This window comes from Schistocerca nitens, chromosome 3, assembly GCF_023898315.1.
Source record: "Schistocerca nitens isolate TAMUIC-IGC-003100 chromosome 3, iqSchNite1.1, whole genome shotgun sequence".
Taxonomy (NCBI): Eukaryota; Metazoa; Arthropoda; class Insecta; order Orthoptera; family Acrididae; genus Schistocerca; species Schistocerca nitens.
The window spans coordinates 85,571,456-85,591,047 of NC_064616.1; the positions used below are offsets into that span (position 1 = coordinate 85,571,456).

At 36.4% G+C, this 19,592-nt stretch overlaps 1 protein-coding gene across 2 annotated transcripts; it reads left to right on the forward strand.

The window, feature by feature from the left end:
- Positions 1-1,800: 1,800 nt before the first annotated feature.
- Positions 1,801-16,686, forward strand: LOC126248054 (surfeit locus protein 4 homolog). 2 transcript variants are annotated; one of them, XM_049948692.1, is made up of 7 exons: positions 1,801-1,940; positions 2,110-2,373; positions 6,274-6,406; positions 11,220-11,317; positions 15,057-15,236; positions 15,888-15,994; positions 16,458-16,686. In XM_049948692.1, exons 1-6 carry the CDS (start codon positions 1,890-1,892, stop codon positions 15,972-15,974), a joined length of 813 nt encoding a protein of 270 aa, XP_049804649.1. In that variant the 5' UTR covers positions 1,801-1,889; the 3' UTR covers positions 15,975-15,994; positions 16,458-16,686. The 2 variants fall into 2 exon arrangements, with proteins under 2 accessions (XP_049804649.1, XP_049804648.1); XM_049948691.1 differs by lacking the exon at positions 16,458-16,686 and having other exon boundaries at positions 15,888-16,277.
- The last annotated feature ends 2,906 nt before the right edge of the window (positions 16,687-19,592 follow it).

Below are 19,592 nucleotides of genomic sequence, written 5' to 3' on the forward strand. Positions count from 1 at the left end.
TAGCGAACCATCCGTCTGTTGAGGACATACCTACCACTGAAACTCTTAAAAGTAATTTACAGGTTATTTCATAATTAATATTAACACTAAAGTACAATAATATCTCATAATGTTAAATCATTTCATTGTATTACGCTCCAGTAAAGCTTTACTACTTAGAACCTCCTCTCTGCAGGGTTAGTGCGATATGACTAATCTAATTTATTTAAGAATATTATTTTTATTTACATGTCAAGTTCCGTGGGACCAAATTGAGGGGCAAATCTCCAAGGTCATGTAATGTGTCTGTACATGAAATTACAACATAAAAGTAATAACAGATAAAAATAAATGGTTATGAACCCAAAAAAAGTCAGTCCATAAGTTTAAGTAAACGCAATCAACGATACAGCAAGAATCAGCTTAATTTTTCAAGGAACTCCTCGACAGAATAGAAGGAGTAACCCATGATGAAACCCTTCAGTTTCGATTTGTAAGTGCGTGGATTACTCCTAAGATTTTTTAATTCGAGTGGTAGCTTATTGAAACTGGATGCAGCAGTATACTGCGCAACTTTCTCCACAAGAGAACAGAAATATTTTAGAGTTACCCATAATACTAGAGCGCATATCATTTATATAAATAAGGAACAGGAGTGGCCTCAACACTGATCCCTGTGGCACCCCTCACTTGGCTGTACCCCACTCAGACCTCACATCACAGCCATTCTCATTATTGTGAATAATGACATTTTGCTGTCTGTTGCTATAAGTAAGAGGTGAACCAATTGTGAGCTACTCCCCATATTCCGTAATGGTCCAACTTGTGGAGCAATATTTTGTGATCAACACAATCAAATGCCTTAGTAAAATCAAAAATATGCGAAGAGTTCGAAACCTTTTGCTTAACCCATCCAGTACCTCACAGAGAAAAGAGAATACAGCATTTTCAGTTCTTAAATGACTTCCAATGCCGAACTGTGTGTGAAATTTATTTAAGAATGACATGTGGGAAATTTATTTATTCCATCTAACTCCAGTCGAATACTTAATTACGAATATTATTTTTCAACGCCTATTGTGTGGTAAACTGTCATTCTAACCTCGCGAACAATAGTCACAGCCCGCGTTTCCGCAAAAGTCTTCTTTTCAGCAGCATCCAGCAAAGTGTTACGTGGCAAACTTTGCTAGTGTGTGAAAGTCTTAAATCACCAACACTGAACAATGGTGTGGTCTTTCAAAGGAACATTCTATCTGTTGACGATATTTCACATGCTATATTCCCTTTGACGAAGTATAAAATCCGACCCGTAATATAAAGGGAACGCTCTTTCTTTATTGGTCGAATTGTATAGGCAAATGTTTTTGGAAGAAGGGGTAAAACGTATTTCACCCCCTCTACTTGAGTCCAGCCTATCTGGATACATTTGAGGAAAGAGCCCCAGTTGGGTGGTCGAATATTTTTATAGCCGTGTAAATCATTTTAATACATAATTTGCAGCAGTCTGTTCTGTTAAATGAAGAATCTATCATCAAATTAGCATCAGAGCTGCGGGGTCTACTTGTTACACGGTGGAAATATTTTTATCGTGCCCCTTACAGAAATTGTTGTCACATTCACGAGATAATGCCCGGAGCAGTTGCTTTGAAAATGTATTCCTTTTTTAATTACAGAAAATAAACGATTTCTGTCGTGATAGAGAGCGGCAGCTGAGAATTAAAGTAAAAGCAAACAATACAAAATTAATGAAACCAAACAGTAGAAGTTTCAAGAATTATTGTTACTTCCATGCTAGACCCTCTGGCTAGCGTATATCGCTGTGTTGTGTGGTTTCTGCCGGAAGTGTTTGGATTGTTATGTTCCACATCACTTGTAGGAGTTGTGGTAGTTGTAGGGTTAACTGAGTTACTATGGCAAGGGGAGGTGTGTGGATAGAAAAGCTAGAAGATATTGCTGATCAGGTCTCCCAGAAAATCATGCGTATTGTTTTGTAACTGTAAACTTGGTTTTAAAATGGTTTAAATATTGACTGCTGTGAAGTTATCACATGTCGCTTAAGATAGTGACACGTCAGGTGTTCCACATAATATAACAATTCTTGTTTTTAATGTCTCAAATTTTTTCTTGCAGACTTTAAGGCTATTGAAACATGTTTTGCCAACAACTGCAAGATTATGTCTTATTTCAACGTTCCTGGAAGATGGGATTCGAATGTACGTGCAGTGGTCAGAACAGCAAGAGTACATGGACATGTCGTGGGGTTGTGGAAGATTTTTAGCAGCAATGTTTGTGCTGGTAAACTTGATTGGACAGTTGGGGGGATGCATAATGGTCTTAAGCAGACAACGCGTACCGGTAGCTTGTTCCATACTACTGTTTATTGTCGTTTTACAGGTGAGGTTTGTCTTCTGCGGAAGCATTTTACATTTACTTCTTACATTAAACTTTGGGTAACAATGAATTACAGCTCGAAGATTAGTGGAAGTTTTAGAGGGGTGGTCCTAATTCTCGCGTGACATACTGAGACTTGCAGTGTCTGACATTTAGCTTTAGATGTTACTTCAGAATCGGTGAAAATTTAAATCTCTTAAATTAGGCGTTTCCTATACTGTATATTTAAAGTGTCCTTCGCGTTTGCCATTCAAAGTAAATGTAATAATTAAAACCACCACGTAGCCTATGTCTCGTCTCAAAATGCAACAGTATGAAAAATAAAATGGACAGCTGTTGCAACCATAATAAACTGTTGTATGTTTTGGAACATTACTGAAACTTGCTCGACTTTATAATTCCTGAGCATTTAGGCTGTGCGCGCCCAGTTATCACTGAGGTAGAGAATGAATGGGCTGTTGCATTTGTTTGCACCTAGATGTCTTGCTGAAAAAAAATATATATGGTTCAGCTGATCATAGTAAGAGACCCTTTTCTGTTTGCCTGCAAATAACACATCAGCGAAATACAGGCAAAAACACATTTTCTCAGTTCTATACTAAATAGATAATAGAAAAAATTGTGCAGTATGTAAAGCATAAATTGTAAATATGTTTGTCATTAATTACATCTGCCTTATCTCAAGTTGATTTTATATTGTTCATTGCTCTGAAGTATTGGATAATGCAAATGTAAATCATTTTTCTCGTAGCAATGTTAATTGCTTTTGTTATTTAAATTCTGACTGTAGTTTACAAAAACTTCCTTGTATATTAACATATCTATGTTTTTGTCCTTCAACCATAAAAATGTCGGAAGTTCTGCAATAGACAGTCGGTTGCCGGGGGAGGATGTATTATTGTGTATTAGTTCAGTAAAATGTTTTCAGTTGCATGAAAAAATGGTTTTAAGGAACAGAAAAATTGTAATATAATGGTAGAAGCTATTTAACAATACAGGCAAAAAGTTTTGGTGGCTGTGTTCACTTTTGGTTATAGTTCAGTTTTAGTTTGACCTCTGGAAAATAAAATTAGACTTCTTGTAGCTGTAGCTCAGATACTAATTCGTTGTACTTTTGTATCAGGTAGTTTGAAACTCCTGTGGATGGATATGGCAATGGAATTTGAGGTGTGATCAAAAAATATCTGGATTGGTGGTACAAGGCCGGAGCCAAGCAAGACAGCCCGAAGCAGGCTAGGCACAGGTTCACCTTGTTAATCTACTAGCAGTGTTCTGTGAGTTTAATTTGCCCTATTCGTCTGGTTTGTTTACAGTAGTACTATATTGTTACATGTGTGAACATGTCAGTCATGTGGCAATACTGCTGTTTTTGCAGCCTATGTTGTGAAGATCAAAGACAAAAATGCCTCTCTCTCCCTCTTTCTCTCTCTGTGTGTGTGTGTGTGTGTGTGTGTGTGTGTGTGTGTGTGTGTGTGTGTGTGTGTGTGTGTACTGCTTTGATCTTCTAAGGATGCTGACCTTTCAGTTGAGCAAAGGTGTAATGTATGGTCTTCAGAGTGTCATCAAGGGTTACCATTGTGTAGCACAGAATCATGAAGGGTGGCATATCTTTACCAATAACTGTGATTACAGGAGTGTAGCAGGTGGTAGTTTTGTTAGCCAGTATGCTTTGCACATGTACGGTGTTCTGTAAGTCTTGGATCACTACTTCCCTGAGCTCTTATTTTCTGATGTAAGTTTTTTCTCAAAACAGATACAAAGATGAGGAGAATTTAAGATACTAAAACTAAAATAAAAAGGGAAAAAGTTGTGTAACTTCTAGAGAAATTGTGCTAAATCTGGAACCATGCTTTTGTGGGCAGTGCTCTTGTCAGCTGGAAAATCCTGGCAGAATTTGCAACCTGCCTCTACAATTTTTATTTTGTAATATTTCTCCTCTTTCAGGCTCTTCAGAAGCCTTTCTGCATACCTTGCTGGGGTTAGCACTCCTGTAAGGGAGCATGTAATATGACTTAGCTGCAACTTGGGGTTCATTTCTAGAATGAACAGTAAAAGGTTCTATGAAAATTGCCAGATTGTTTTTGAAGTGTGTATATTCAATCAAAATACTGCTGTTGAAAATATTTATGAAGTGCATGAATGGAAGAATAGTTGTTCTGTAAGTGAACCTATCTTGTAATGAATCCAGTTTGGATAATTTTTGATCACACCATTTACTATGAAAAGGCTTAAGTGCTATGGAAATGATACTGGTATAATCTTAGTTTCAGTAACTGTGGTGAAAATACTGCAAACAAATCTGTTTTAAATTCTACAGTATGATGTATCTTTGCATTTGTGATCATTTAGCGAGATGTGAGTAGTGTTTTTCTCTGTTACATATTTAAAAAAGAATTGGTTCATAGTCGCTGCTGTGTCATTGGTAGCAGTTGCACAAGTAAATTGTGCAAGCTGTAAAAACAGGTTTTCTAAAATGTTGGCATTTTATTGATAGAATTTATATGGAAGTATAGCATAATCTGCAGACTGTGTTCACTCAAATAATCTGTTCTCTCCTGTGTAATATGAATTCTTTGCTGTAAAGCTCTTGAGCTTGCAATGTTTCCTGCTTGGATGGTGTACAGTTAATAATTTACTGTGCCACTAAGCTTGCATATGACTGTAGACTGCTGAATAAAACTTTTAATTTTAAGCCATGACATTCATTAGTACCGAAGTGTTTCAAAAATTAATTATAGGTAAAGATGAGGAAAACTGATCTAAAACTGTAATTTTATGATAAGTTAGTTTATAGTGAAGGGTTGATTTAATTAACACTAACAAGGGAACCTCCCCATCACACCCCCCTCAGATTTAGTTATAAGTTGGCACAGTGGATAGGCCTTGAAAAACTAAACACAGATCAATCGAGAAAACAGGAAGAAGTTGTGTTGAACTATGAAAGAAATAAGCAAAATATACAAACTGAGTAGTCCATGTGAAAGATAGGCAACATCAAGGATAGTGTGAGCTCAGGAGCACCGTGGTCACGCGGTTAGCGTGAGCAGCTGTGGAACGAGAGGTCCTTGGTTCAAGTCTTCCCTCGAGTGAAAAGCTTACTTTCTTTATTTTCGTAAAGTTGTGATCTGTCCGTTCATTCATAGACGTCTCTGTTCACTGTAATAACTTTAGTGTCTGTGTTTTGCGACCACACCGCAAAACCATGCGATTAGTAGACGAAAGGACATGCCTCTCCAACGGGAACTGAAAACATTTGATTGCAAGGTCATAGGTCAACAGATTCCTCCACAAGAAAAAAAGTCTGATATATTCTATACGACACTGGTGACGGCATGTGCGTAACATGACAGGAACATGTGGTCGACCCACCTAACTTGTACAGTTGGCGAATGGGTAAGATTCTTCTACCTCGCCCGATTTAGGTTTTCTTGTGGATGTGATAACCACTCCCAAAAAAGTGTGTTTCTATGTTTGTTTAGGTGTAGTGTCCCCATGGTAAGGTGCAGTTACCTCGCATAGGCCGGACAGACGGACAGATAATAATTGTCTGAAAATAAAAAATTAAAATTTTTCACTTGAGGGAAGACTTGAACCAAGGACCTCTCCTTCTGCAGCTGTTCACGCTAACCACTGGACCACGGCGCTGCTGAGCTCTCACCGTCCTTGATGTCTATCTTGCGCATGGACTACTCAGTTTGTATATTTTGCTTATTTTTTTCATAGTTCCTCACAACTACTTCCTGTTTTCTCAATTGATCTATGTTCAGTTTTTCAAGGCCTATCCACTGTGCCAACTTATAACTAAATCTAAGGGGGGTGCATGGGGAGATTCCCTTGTAAGAGGTAAAATACATTGAACTGGTGCTGCTATACTATTTGTAATTAAACTGTTTTTCTTGACAGACTTTTGCATACAACATCTTGTGGGACATGCATTTTCTTTTGCGCAACTTGGCATTGATTGGTGCACTTGCATTACTTTTGGCTGAAAGCAGAAATGAAGCAAAAACTTTATTTGCTGGTGTTCCAACACTTGGTAAGTTACGAGAGAAGTACCTGAAAGTGTTTGTGGGTTGTTCATGCCTACTGAGATTCTTAATATATTATCTAATCCTGGCACAAAAATCCCCTATTGTGTTTGTCTACTTGGGGGGGGGGGGGGGGTTAAATTTCTCACTTAAGCCTAGAACTTCTTGTGTGTCATTCAGAATTAATACTGTTTGTGAACCTATTTATTTAAAATATAATACCTGGAGAAAGTCAGATTTTGTCTGTTTTGCTTAACCAACAGTTAAGTCAGTAGGTTTATGGGTATCAGCAGTAATAATGTTGTGGTTAATGGATGAAGATATCAGTGGGTTTATGCAGATATTCACGTCACTGATTATTGTATGGTCCAAAGTTGGTTGACATAAATATTACAACAGTTCTGTTCTCTTGGATTACTTGGAATGAATGTACATGACTGTACGAAGCAGTACCACTTATTGGTTGTAAGGGTAGCTGGAGACTTAACAAACTTTCTGAAAAATACTTTCACAGTGCAAGTTGCAGATTCAACAAAAATCTACTTGCAGAACTTTTTAACAAACATTTCATAACTGTTACTGAAAAGATGGAGTTTTCAGGTTCTGTAGATGCTGCTATGGAATATCTCAGACCAGACATTTCAAGTAAATTCCATAATATGAATTTGACCCTCACTACCCCAGTGGAAATAATGTCCATCATAAAATTTTGAAAACAAAAATGTCTAGTATGATGAAATATCAACAAAGCTAATTAAAGAATGTGATTCTGAGTTGAGTAACATATTAAGTTATCTGTGTAACCAGTCGTTTATCAGTGGAATATTTCCTGAATGGTTAAAATATGCTGAAGTTAAGCCACTGTTTAAGAAGGGAGATAAAGAAATAGCATCAAATTTCCGTCCAATTTCACTTTTGCCTGCATTCTCAAAAATTTTAGAAAAAGTAAGGTACAATTGGCCTTATAATTATCTTATCTCAAATAACATACTGTCAAAGTCACAGTTCGGATTTCTAAAGGGTTCTAATATTGAGAAGGCTATCTGCACTTACAGTGAAAATGTGCTTAATTCATTAGATAAAAAATTGCAGGCAACTGGTATATTTTGTGATCTGTCAAAGGCATTTGACTGTGTAAATCACAATATCCTTTTAAGTAAATATAATATTATAGTGTAACAGGAAATGCTGCAAAATGGTTCAAATCTTATCTCTCTGGCAGGAAACAAAGGGTGTTATTAGGAAAGGTTCCATTTTAGGGCCCTTACTTTTTCTTGGGTATATCAATGACCTTTCATCAGTAACATTACCAGATGCCAAGTTAGTTTTGTTTGCCGATGATACAAACTTTGCAATAAATAGCAAATCAAGTGTAGTCCTAGAAAGATCAGCTAATAAAATATTTGTGGACATTAATCACTGGTTCCTAGCCAATTCCTTGTCACTAAACTTCGAAAAAACACACTACATGTAGTTCAGAACTTGTAAGGGGCGTCCCATGAGTATATGCCTAACATATGATAAGCAGATAGAAGAAGTGGACAGTGTTAAATTCTTGGGATTACAGCTTGATAATAAATTCAACTGGGAGAAGAACACCACAGAACTGCTGAAGCGTCTTAACAAATCTCTATTTGCAATGCGAATTGTCAGACATAGGGGATATAAAAATGAAAAAGCTGGCATACTATGCTTGCTTTCATTCCATAATGTCATATGGGATTATTTTTTTGGGGTAATTCATCAAGCCAAGCTAAAGTTTTCCAGGCACAAAAACGTGCAGTAAGAGTTGTGTGGTGTGAACTCGAACATCCTGCAGAAGCCTGTTTAGGGAACTAGGGATACTAACTACTGCTTCCCAATGTATTTATTCTTTAATGAAATTTGTCATTAAAAATATATCACTTTTTCAAACCAACAACTCGATTCATGGAATCAATACTAGAAATAAGAATAATCTTCACAAGGATTTAAAGTCACTTAGTCTTGTACAAAAAGTTGTGCATTATTCAGGAACACACATTTTCAATAACTTGCCAGCAGCCATATAAAGCTTAACAAGCAATGAAATTCAGTTTAAGAGAAGCCTAAATGATTTATTGGTGGCCAACTACTCCTCCATTGATGAATTTCTCAGTAGAACCATTTGATTTGTGTATATATTGTATTACACATTTATTACCTTATAAATAAATAAACTTTTTGATTTTAAATTCAGTGCATTAGTATTTGCAAAATGATTCTTTCATATAGTGTTCATTAAAAAATGACGATCATTCCACTTGGGACCTGTGGAATGGCACATTAGCTTATTTGTTTGAGTTTTAAATATTTGTCATGTATTGTTGTTTTTCTGACATGTTCTACATCCTGGAGGACCTCCTCACTACGGATCAATTGGAATGACAGTAAATCTAATCTAATATAATCTTCTTATTTTTCCTTTAAACTCCTTTGCTTGCTCTTATTGACTTCATTACTGAGGCATTACTTTTGTATAGTGTCAGAAATGTGCAAAAAAAAAAAAAAAAAAAGAAGTTTGCATTGTTAGGGCTTGTCCACCTGTGGAATTTCTGTGAGGGCCTGGCTTCTGTTGATGTATCACAAATGATCCCATAGGCTCAGTCATAGATAAAGCAGATGGTAGACTTCAGTTAATAGGTGGATTACTGTGCAACCTATTCTGAAATATCGCACAAGTGTACGTGTGATTGTGGGGGAAAGATTAGATTAATTACAGCACAAAGAGGCATTTAAACAATCACTCTTCTCTTGCTCCATACGTAAATGGAATGGGAAGAAACCCTAATGACTAGTACAGTGGTATGTACCCTGTGTCATGTACTACACAGTGATTTGGAACTATAGATGTAGATGAAAAATATGGTCAGTATAGAGTTGGTTTCTGTCATGTTTCTCTTAAATATTATTTTATAAAGTCCTTTAAATACAGTGCTCATTGCCATTAAGTGATAGAGTACATAGACACGGTTCAGTATCAGGGTCAATTTTATACAACTGTTTTCATTAAATCCATTCTCATAGTCGTGACAAAATTTTACAGATTGGAGAAGGTGTCAAGAGTAAATACGTAGGCTTATGTTGTGTTAAAATATGGTAACGATCAGTCTAAATATTCATACTTTATTTAATGTAAATGAGTTAAATCTGCAGAACAGCGCAAAAACTGAGTAAAGTTTTCTCGTGACAATATATTGAGCATGGTGTCTGTAGTGTTGTCTTCAGTCCGAAGACGTTAGATGCAACTCAATGTGCTACTCTAGCCTGTGCACAGCTCTTCATCTCTGAATAATTACTGTAACATACATCCTTTCGAACTATCTTACTATATTCGTCTCTCGTTCTTCCTCTACAATTTTTACGCTCCACGCTTCCCTCCAGTACTAAGTTGGTGATTCCTTGATGTCACAAAATGCCCTTTCAACAGATCCCATCTTTTGCTAAAGTTGTGCCACAAATTTCTTATCTCACCAGTTCCATTCAGTGCTGCCTCAGTATTTACGTGATCTACCTATCTAATCTTCAGCAATCTTCTGTAGCACCAAATTTCAAAATCTTCTGTTCTCTTCATGTCTAAAGTGTTGACTGTCAGTGTTTCATTTCCATACATGGGTACACTCCATACAAATACTTTGAGGAAGGACTTCCTGACACTTAAATCTATACTCTTCTTCAGAAATGCTTTTCTTACTCTTTATATCCAGACATCACTTGTTCAGCTGCCCAAATAACAACTCATCTACTACTTGTAGAGCCTCGTTTCCTAATCTAATTCCCTCACCATCACCTGGTTTAGTTGAATATAGTCAATTATTCTTGTTGTGCTTCTGTCGATGTTCATCTTATATTCTTTAGAGGCCCTATTCATCCGTTGGACAGTTTTTCCGAGTCCTTTGCTGTCTCGAACAGAATTAAAATGTAATTGACAGACCTCAGTTTTTATTTTTTCTCCTCAGTTTTATCCCTACTCCAAATTTTTCTTAGATTTCCTTTACTGCTCACTCAGTGTACCGATCGAATAATGTCGGGGACAGGCTACGACCCCGTCGCACTTCCTCCTCGAGCGTCGCTTCCCTTTCGTGCCTGTCGACTTTTATAATTGTGTCCGGTTTCTGTACGAGCTGTAAATGGCCTTTTGCTCCCTGTATTTTAACCCTACTACCTTCAGAATTTAAATTACAGTATGCCAGCCAAGATTTTCGAAGGCTTTCTCTAAGACTGCTAGAATCTAGTATTTAAAAAAAAATGCTGTAAATGTGGGTTTGTCTTTGCTTTACTTATCTCCTAAGATAAGTTGCACGGTCGGTATTGCCTCGTGTGTTACTACATTTCCCCGGAATCCGGACATCTTCCCTGAGGTAAATTGCTACCAGTTTTTCCAGTCTTCTTTAAAGAATTAATGTCGGTATTTAGCAACTGTGATTTATTAAACATAGGCAACAGAAATTTATGTTCCACTGGCCGTGTGGGAATATAAAAAGGTCATTGATATTCAGATAATTTTGGCTGTTTACTCACAGCAAAGCTTCAAATCTATGTAAAAAGTCTTAGCACGTGAAAATAATTGATGGTAGACAAAGACCTGTACTGTCAGAGCACAGGTGCACCAAACTGGTGGATGCAGTTAGCAAAATTTTACTGTCTGTAGATTTGACTCAGATACTTGCTATCATAGTGGGAATGCTGGTAGCACTCTGTCCACACAGACCTTGTTATTTGTTTATGCTTAGTTTTTGATGTTATAACTACATTGACTGCCATTTGGTGTGTATAATTTAACAATATTGGCCTTAATTCCAGGTGACAATAAACCAAAAAATATTTTACAACTTACTGGAAGGGTTTTACTTGCTTTCATGTATGTCACACTCCTTCGGTTTGAACCATCTGTTATGCAGGTATGTAATAATTATTTATTACAAATGCACACAGGAATAGAAGTAGCAGATTGTGTGTGTGTGTGTGTGTGTGTGTTTTTCTCAAAAATTAAGGAGTTGCTACAAGCAGAACAGTCAAAAACAAGTGGGACAGTCAGTTCAGAAAATTGTTAAAGGAAGGCTAGCCAGTACTTATCTTCCCAAGGTGCAACACCTGAAATGGAAAAAATATGTTCAGCTTTTGGAATTTGACCACCTCCTTCCAGAAGAAAGAGGGAATGTCTGAGGGAGGTTGGAAAGGGGTTTAGATTAAAAGGCTGCAGGGAAAAAATGAAGGAAAAGGTGTCAGGGCACGAAGTCAAAGGTTGAATGGAAAGAGTACCGTATTTACTCGAATTTACGCCGCACTCTAATCCAAGCCGCACCCGAAAAATGAGACTCGAAATAAAGGAAAAAAAATTTTCCCGAATCTAAGCCGCTCCTGAAATTTGAGACTCGAAATTCAAGGTGAGAGAAAAGTTTTAGACCGCCCCCTCCAAATCGAAAAACAGTTGGTCCATTGTAACGTGAAACACAATTGAGGTCGAATGGATGAAGATACAGCTACAGTAGTTTGGTTCAAGTCGTAAGCTTAACAGTTAAGCTTTACGAGGTAGCCATTGCTGTGTGTCAGGCGCTCCGTCCGTATTTATATGGGTACCCTTCCTTTTTCGCGTGCTTCGTCTGGTTTGAATTGATTGCTTATTTTGCTTTGATCTGATAAGTGCCGTTCTCTTTGTTATAGGTATTTATGTCACTCTTAGCTGAAAATGCATTATTTACGACCTGTCGCCGCTCGCGGCATGGTTTGCTTTTGTGCGCGCTACCGCGGCTTTTTTTTAAAAAAGAGGAATTGTCTAATAAGCGAAACAATGGCGCGAGTCTATTTGTTGTTACTTAAACTGCTGCTTTCTTTGATAATGATCACCAAGAACCAAATAATAGACTGCGTATGATGTTCTGAACGAGACATTAGCGAAAATTTTTCTCCGTTTGAAAATCTTTGCAGACGACTCTTTAGTACATTACATTCTGCACAGAAATTAGGGTCATCTTAGATTTAAAAATCTAGTCAGTTGCCGTGCTTAGTTTCTGACTGTATCACTATTCAGCATAAGAATAATATGAATATAAACATGACATGATATGTATATTCTTCCGCGTTTGCTGTTCTAGTTTCGTAGTTTATTAGGCAAGGCAGACAGGATTTAAATGAAATAGCGGCAAACACGAAAGAATACATGGCATAATGTTTACATTCTTCTACCTTTTAATTTATTTACTGACGCAGAGGTTTTGGCGCCAGTATTTATCTTTGTGCCTGCAAAGCAGACCTGTGTAGCGCGACATATATTTGACGTCAGAAGTTAGTTGTGGCGACACCTACCAACATTTTTCAGAACTTCCGCTTACTTTGCACTCGATTCCAAGCCACAGGGTTTTTTGGATTACAAAAACCGGGAAAAAAGTGCGGCTTAGATTCGAGTAAATACGGTAATTAAGTTAAAAATAGGAGGAAAAGAGAAGTCCTTCTCTCTGTCTGATGACATCTATCATTTTTGTCTCCCCTTCTCCCCATTAGCCCAACATCTGATCTGTCCCTCTTAAGGTCAACCAGAGTCTGAAAGTAATTTTCCTTGGAACTATGCTGTAGTGTGTGTGATTGAAGATCAATGTCAAAGTAGTGTTTAACTCTGTTGTGAGAAGTTTTTCTGTCGTTAAAGTTTTGTTATATCAATTTGTCCCTGTAAATAAAGTAAAATGTCATTAAATGCAAAAGAGAAGTTTGATAGGCTAAGTAGCCCAAAAATGTGTAAAGTAAAAGATGACAGTATAAGTAACAAAAAACTTTTTGAAACTAAATTCTTGTATTGTTAGATGATCCTTGGATGAAAAACATAAATAAGGAAATAAAAGATAAATTATTCCATGAACTAGTATTTACACACACACACACACACACACACACACACACACACACACACTCTGCAATTTAGAGGATGAAGATATCTGCAATTAATGTTTCACAGTAGAATAACTAATAATAGTGGTCATAATGGAAGATAGTCAGTTGGGACTGAGTTGCTACCATTTGTTTGCCTCAGAGAAAAACAGTGAATGACAGACTAAAAGTTTCAAGTAATTGAGGTTGTTTGAAGGAAGTAATAGTTGATCAGTAGCGGAAGATCACCTGCAGCTGAGGAAATGGTACTAAGGTCTCTGTATATACAGGGTGATTCAAAAAGAATACCACAACTTTAGGAATTTAAAACTCTGCAACGACAAAAGGCAGAGCTAAGCACTATCTGTCGGCGAATTAAGGGAGCTATAAAGTTTCATTTAGTTGTACATTTGTTCGCTTGAGGCGCTGTTGACTAGGCGTCAGCTTCAGTTGATGCTAAGATGGCGACCGCTTAACAGAAAGCTTTTTGTGTTATTGAGTACGGCAGAAGTGAATCGACGACAGTTGTTCAGCGTGCATTTCGAAGTATGGTGTTACACCTCCTGATAGGTGGTGTATTAAACGTTGGTATAAACAGTTTACAGAGGATGGGAGTTTGTGCAAAGGGAAAAGTTCTGGACGCCCGAGAACGAGTGATGAAAATGTAGCACGCATCCAGCAAGCATTTGTTCGCAGCCCAGGAAAATCGACTCGCAGAGCTAGCAGAGAGCTGCAAATTCCACAATAAACTGTATGGAGAGTCCTACGAAAAAGGTTAGTTATGAGACCTTATCGTCTGAAATTGGTTCAAGCACTGTCTGCAGCTGATAAGATTAAAAGAATCGATTTCTGTGATTTTATCCTTGCTCAAATGGAAACAGATGAAGGATATGGTGTTTCGGCCACCTCTCCCAGCCACCATTGATGATTTGAAACGAGAAATAACAGCAGCTATCCAAACTGTTAAGCCTGATATGCTACAGAGAGTGTGGAACGAGTTGGAGTATCGGGTTGATATTGCTCGAGTGTCTGGAGGGGGCCATATTGAACATCTCTGAACTTGTTTTTGAGTGAAAAAAAAAAAAACCTTTTTAAATACTCTTTGTAATGATGTATAACAGAAGGTTATATTATGTTTCTTTCATTAAATACACATTTTTAAAGTTGTGGTATTCTTTTTGAATCACCCTGTATTTATGGCTTCCTCCCTTGAAGCACGCAGATTTTGATCAGTTAAAATGCTGTATGGAAAGAAGATAAACAGCAGAATTAATTTACATTTTTAATGTATCCCAAATTTGATAAAAATGTGAAAGAGGGAAGTGATGATTCATTACATATGGTTTCAAATGACATAGAAGCTAAAAAAGTAAGAGATAGCCAAAACAAAAACTGGAGAACAGTGTGTAGGCACCTTAAGTGATAAACATTAACAGCATAGACTACAAATACTGGGATCAAGTCCTTGGATCTTTTTCTGTTACTTCATTCAACTCTGGCAATGATTGTTTAATGTGAAAAAAATCTTAAGTTTTCTGTGGTAGATAGTCCACATTAAACTGTGTGTTCCCATCTAAACAGCTACAGGAAGAAAGTTGTGTACCTCCTGCAATAGCACCATGCTTAATAAGGCACATAGATGTTTGAAGCAACCTTTAGATTGAGCACCATATTATATTGTCAATATAGAGCTCACTCACTGAAATACAGTATGTGGCATGCATGAAATAAGTGATAGTTCCAGTACTCAGTGATTTTATGTTTTGTGTATCATTTCAGATTATTCAAGATCTCCTTGGAACAATTTTGATAGTGCTGGTAACACTTGGCTACAAAACTAAATTGAGTGCACTTAGTCTTGTAATTCTCCTTTTTGGTTTAAATTTCTACCATAATGCTTGGTGGAACATTCCTACACACAAGCCATTGAGGGATTTCCTGAAATATGACTTCTTTCAGGTAAAAGAACTAAATATTGTGTTATTTAGAGGTATTAGTAATTATGTGGACACGGAGTCCAAAACATACCATATTTAGTGACCAAAGTTTTAACTGGTTTAGGATTTTATTACAGGTTCAGTTGGTGTGAGTTGTAATTCAGTGTGGGTTGACAGATGAATGAAAGGGGTTACAGAATTTGAGACAAGGTCTGGAGGTTCTGTAGAGTAATTTGGATGCATAATGGAGACTTTTGACTGGAAAAGTAACATGCTATGCTTTAAGGAAATAGGGGCTTTGTGTGTTTAAACTCATTTTGTAGGTGGAATTACAGGAGAGGGTGCTCTAAGGAAACACATTAGTCAATAGACATCTAAGTGGGCATAGAAGGGCTTCAGTTGGTGTAGAATTGTAACTGTAAGTGAAACAAACAGTTACTTCAGAGTTAAGAAGTTTGCAAGTCTGGTCAAAGATTGTTTGCCCACTAGATGTCATCTGCCATAAGATGCAGAAACCAGAATAGGAACAGAATATATTACATATTAGAAATTTCAAAATTGTTTTCTCTAAAATGTTAAAACATTTTGGATGTAAATGTGTGGTGATATTTAGTCATTTTTACATTTTTCTATGTTGAGAAAATGTATCTCAAAATTGTTCTTTTTGTTCCAGACCTTGTCTGTGATTGGTGGACTGCTGATGATAGTGTCGTTGGGGCCAGGTGGTGTTTCGATGGATGAACATAAAAAGAAGTGGTGAAAATGTGACTTTACAGGAAGGTGTGTAAATACATGACAGCATCAATTGACATGTTAAAATTTTAATTTTAACTCCATTTTTGAAAAGTCCCCTTTTGAAGTGTGTGGTGTACTGAATGTGCTACATGTTTTCATATTGTAATATTCATTTCTACCCATTTTTTGTATTGTCACATTGAAGATCATACTACTGTCACTTTTGTAATGGAAGATCATTGTTTAGCCACTGATAGAAGAACTGTTTCTGACATGTAAACTGGTTGTTGTAATACATTTAAGTGTTATGATTTGAACAAATTCAGAATCAATGTGATTATTTCTTTTAACCTGTAGGCATCACATTTCAGCACCAATTTCACAAAGTATTTTTCATACTTCACGGGAATGTCATTTTGAAATATTGTTTTCAGTGTTTTAATAAAGAACTGTGTATGACTTTAGTAATCTGGTAGCTGAAGTGAGTGATTCATTTTTGTTTTTTCAGGAAAATAAAGCAGATAATGGAATTGTGGTTTTTATTTGTACATGAGTTGATTCAGCTGATTGTTTAGTGGTGGTTGTGAGAAAAAAAAACAATTGTGTGTGTAAAACAGGTAGTAAAATGCATTTGTCATAAGAAGTAGGTTTTAACATAAGTTTGCATTTCAACATCCTTAAGTTTGTAATGTCAAAATAATGATTCACTGCAGAGCAATTACAGGGCACTTTTTTTTTTTTTTTTTTTTTTTTTTTTTTGCATGGAGTGCATGTCTTTCAGTAAATGACCATGGCATGTTATTTGAAATAACATGCATGGTGATACATTTGTGTTAACAGTGTGATTGTTTCACTTTCGTGTACATTGCAGTAAAACTTTCATTGTTAGACCCTAGTGTTTTATAAACTGTTCATGGCTCATACCAATTAAAGTACTGAAAAATGCCTGGTTAGTCCCAATACAACATACAATTTTAATCTGCCTGGATTTTGAAGTGAAAAAGTGGAGTTGCCATGACAAAAATAGAGAATGATGAACCAGATTGTCCAAAAATTACATTTTGTATTAACTAAAGAGTATGATCATGAGAATGTAAGGCATAGATTTATGCCTATTATGAGAGGCTTAGTGCTGATTTGTTATCACATAGAACTCCCATGAAACAAATACAATACAGTGTTTGAATGAGGTTTCTTTACTTCCATTTAAAATTATGGACTGTTATTAAAGTGTGTATTTACTCTGTCGTGTGTGTGTGTGTGTGTGTGTGTGTGTGTGTGTCAGTTGCTTTTCACCAGTTGGTATAAGTTAGAAATTTCAAATCTGCAGTCACTTATTTCCACCAGTGCACCATATCTGACAAAACTGTAGCTCCAAAATAAGTACTTAATTTGGTTACCTTGCAAGATTTTTGGAAAACCTTTCTTCATAATGCCAGGGCCAGTGCTCTCTACAGTGTTCATTACACATGCATTTAAAAAAAAAAATTGCAAGGTTCGTTGCATAATACATGTAAAATATTTCTACACTATAACTTTTATGCATCAGTCGAAAGTTTTGCTATTTTTAATGGTTTATTTTATCCCTGATTGAATTCTTTTGGAATGCACATTGTTTATAAAATAAAATTGATTTCTAAGAAAAAATGTTTCATTGGAAATACTGTACACCCAAAATTGCAGGCATTAAAAAAACCATTTGTATTTCCATGCTAAAGTTGAGAAAAAACTAGACTAGCATAAACATTACTAGAACTTAGCCACAGAATTTCTTCTAAATTTTAAATTCCAGCATAAATTGGACAACTTAAAAAGGTTTCTGAATATGCAGATACAAGATTTCATTCAGTCAGTGCAGGTATGTGCCTAAAATAGTTCTTCAGCAAGTAAATTATGCTCTGTCTTAAATGATCTTGAGTACTTGTAGTATGTACCACTAATGGCAGTTAAGTTTTCATGCATCATTAAAATTGCACTTGATATATTGTAGTGGCTTGTATGTATTATTAGAACTAGTTGATATTGTTATAGTAGCTGTTTTTTTTAATGCTAGTTTTTGTACCTACCTTGTAGACTGTTAGTGCTTTCTTAGTCAGGATTGCAAAGTGAAATTAAGTGTATGGGCATACTTATGTGCTCTAAAGTTGCTGGAATTATTCAGACCTCTGATGATGGAATGAGAATAACAGTCATGCCCCTAATAAGGTTCTTTTTATAAAAAATAAGTGTAATATCACTGACTTTGATGAAGCAAGTGTTCTCTCTTGTTATGGGAAGTTGCGATGCAGTATTAATTACAGTTTAAATGTGTGTTTCACAATATTGTAATCTCAAAACCACATAGAAAATTATGTCCATATATTTTCATCTGATTGATCAATCATTAAGAATCCAGTATCCCAACAGTACATAGAGGCCACATATATGAAGTATCATTTAATTAATTATGTATTATGAACAGTGGATAAGAAGTCAGATTTCAGTTTCTTAAATGACCGTTGCTACAAAGTAGGTAGAGGAGATAATTGTTGAATACTGAAGTTAATGCTATCTTCATGAGATGGACCTGTTGTGCATTGTGAACTACTGAAGATGCTAAAGCTGTAATCAACTTAAAGAACTGTTTCTGAATGAATTTTGAATCCTTTTATAAAAATACATGACAGTTTTGTAGTTCGCTCAGTGAGGGTCTGCAGTCAAGTTACTGATAAGCATAAACACGAACTGAAATGTACATGTGGCTAGTATTTATCATCCCCGTGTAAAAATATAGTCGAGCTTAATGTACAGCAGTTTTCAAAATCCCCCCCCCCACACACAACCACTTGGTTATTAAGTTTACCAAAGATGCAACATTTCGAATAAACTGTAATGTGATTATTCTTGATGAGTTAAGCTTATGCCCTTGGAGAAAAATAAAGTTGAATAGCTTAACATCAGCAGTTCCTGAATGGACAAGTAGAATGACAATATGTGCTTTGTTGCAGGATGTGGTCTTAAAATTTGTATTGGGCCCAGTGGGGAGTTACTTGTCCTGACTCCATTTGGCTGTACTGAGATGAGTTTTGTTTCTACAAGTTTAATGATTATTAGGAGATACTACTACTCACTCAAGATGTTAGAACCTTCCATACAATGGCAGATTTTTGAATCAGCAGAAAGTTGTTCTAGAAATTGATGGAGGTGATGTCCAATCTGGTTGTAACATTTCTTTCGTGTGTGTGTGTGTGTGTGTGTGTGTGTGTGTGTGTGTGTGTGTGTGTGTACTGTTGGACGACTGCTTCACCACCACAGCTGCAGAAACTAAAAAGTGAAAACAATACTGTCCTCCCTCCCTCCCCCAATAAGAGCCTGGATTGTGGTAATCAAAGAAGTGGCTGTTCAACACAATGAGTCTAACAGTGTCAAAGTTTTTGGCCAAAATCAAAACCACAATTTCACAACGACCTTACACTATTTGCCCCCCCCCCCCCCCCCACACCCAACGTGTTTTTGGTTGTTAGAATAAAAAGGAAAGTGTAGCAGAGATGAAAACAAAATTGCTAGAGCACTACAAAGCACGAGAGAGGACAATTAAAAACTGTCAATTTGAAAACTGTTGGAACAAGGCCATTGGGTGCAATGGACACTATATTGAAGGTGA

Bases quoted from the DNA above. Each gene is read 5' to 3' on its own strand.
- LOC126248054 (XM_049948692.1), top strand. From the start codon at position 1,890: ATGGCAAGGGGAGGTGTGTGGATAGAAAAGCTAGAAGATATTGCTGAT. The intron at 2,374-6,273 runs GTGAGGTTTGTC...TTTTCTTGACAG, and splicing joins TGTTTATTGTCGTTTTACAG to ACTTTTGCATACAACATCTT. The intron at 6,407-11,219 runs GTAAGTTACGAG...CCTTAATTCCAG, and splicing joins TGCTGGTGTTCCAACACTTG to GTGACAATAAACCAAAAAAT.